Genomic DNA, 879 nt, shown 5'->3' on the forward strand with positions numbered 1-879 from the left:
AGAGTTTTTCTTAATTCTGTTTTTACCCCATAGAGATATTGAATAGAAAAGGGTTTTGTGTTTCCCACCATAATTTTGAAAATGAATGTTTAAATACCCTTCAAAAGTAAGTAAGTAGATCCGAAACATATAAAATGTGGTTAATCCCGCCATGGCCCAAGCTATTATTGCGAAAATTGACGAATACAACCAACTATCATTAAGAATTTCATCTTTAGACCAAAAACAAGTAAGATGTGGAATACCACAAAGAGAAAGTGTACCTAATAAAAATGTGATTTTGGTAATTGGTACATTTTTTCTTAAACCTCCATAAGACCCATATTCTGGCTTTTAGCTGGAGAATATCCAACAATAGTTTCCATTGAATGAATAATGGATCCGGATCCTAAAAATAATAATGCTTTGAAATAAGCATGAGTAATCAAATGAAATAAAGATCTACTATAAGACCCCATACCTAGAGATAACATCATATAACCCAATTGAGACATTGTAGAATAGGCTAAACCCCTCTTAATGTCTTTTTGAGCAAGAGCTAACATTGCTCCTAATAATACTATTATTATTCCTATAATCGAGATCAAATACATTATGTAAGGTATAACTCTGAAAAGAGGAAGAAGCCGAGCTACAAGAAATATCTCTGCCGCTACCATAGTAGCAGCATGTATAAGAGCCGAAAAAGGAGTAGGCCCCTCCATGGCATCAGGTAACCATACATGAAGGGGTAATTGGGCGGGTTTTGCAACTGCACCGACAAATAAGAGAACAACGCATAAAGTAACAAATAAAAAATTGACCTCATTATTATAAATCAAGTTATTGAATATTTCGAATTTAGGGATTTATTCGAAATATTCAATAACTTGATTTATA

The 879-nt window shown here is 33.1% G+C and overlaps 1 protein-coding gene across 1 annotated transcript in view; it reads right to left on the reverse strand.

Annotated features, from left to right (window-relative positions):
* Positions 1-879, reverse strand: part of LOC124892237 (NAD(P)H-quinone oxidoreductase subunit 5, chloroplastic-like) — a gene marked incomplete at its 3' end in the record, with an annotated part of 2,645 nt that overhangs the window by 584 nt on the left and 1,182 nt on the right. The window contains 2 exon segments of the mRNA XM_047403603.1: positions 1-314; positions 317-803. Coding sequence (XP_047259559.1) covers positions 1-314; positions 317-803 — 801 coding nt within the window.

The sequence above is a fragment of the Capsicum annuum genome, unplaced genomic scaffold (genome assembly GCF_002878395.1).
Source record: "Capsicum annuum cultivar UCD-10X-F1 unplaced genomic scaffold, UCD10Xv1.1 ctg45176, whole genome shotgun sequence".
In the NCBI taxonomy this organism is placed as follows: domain Eukaryota; kingdom Viridiplantae; phylum Streptophyta; class Magnoliopsida; order Solanales; family Solanaceae; genus Capsicum; species Capsicum annuum.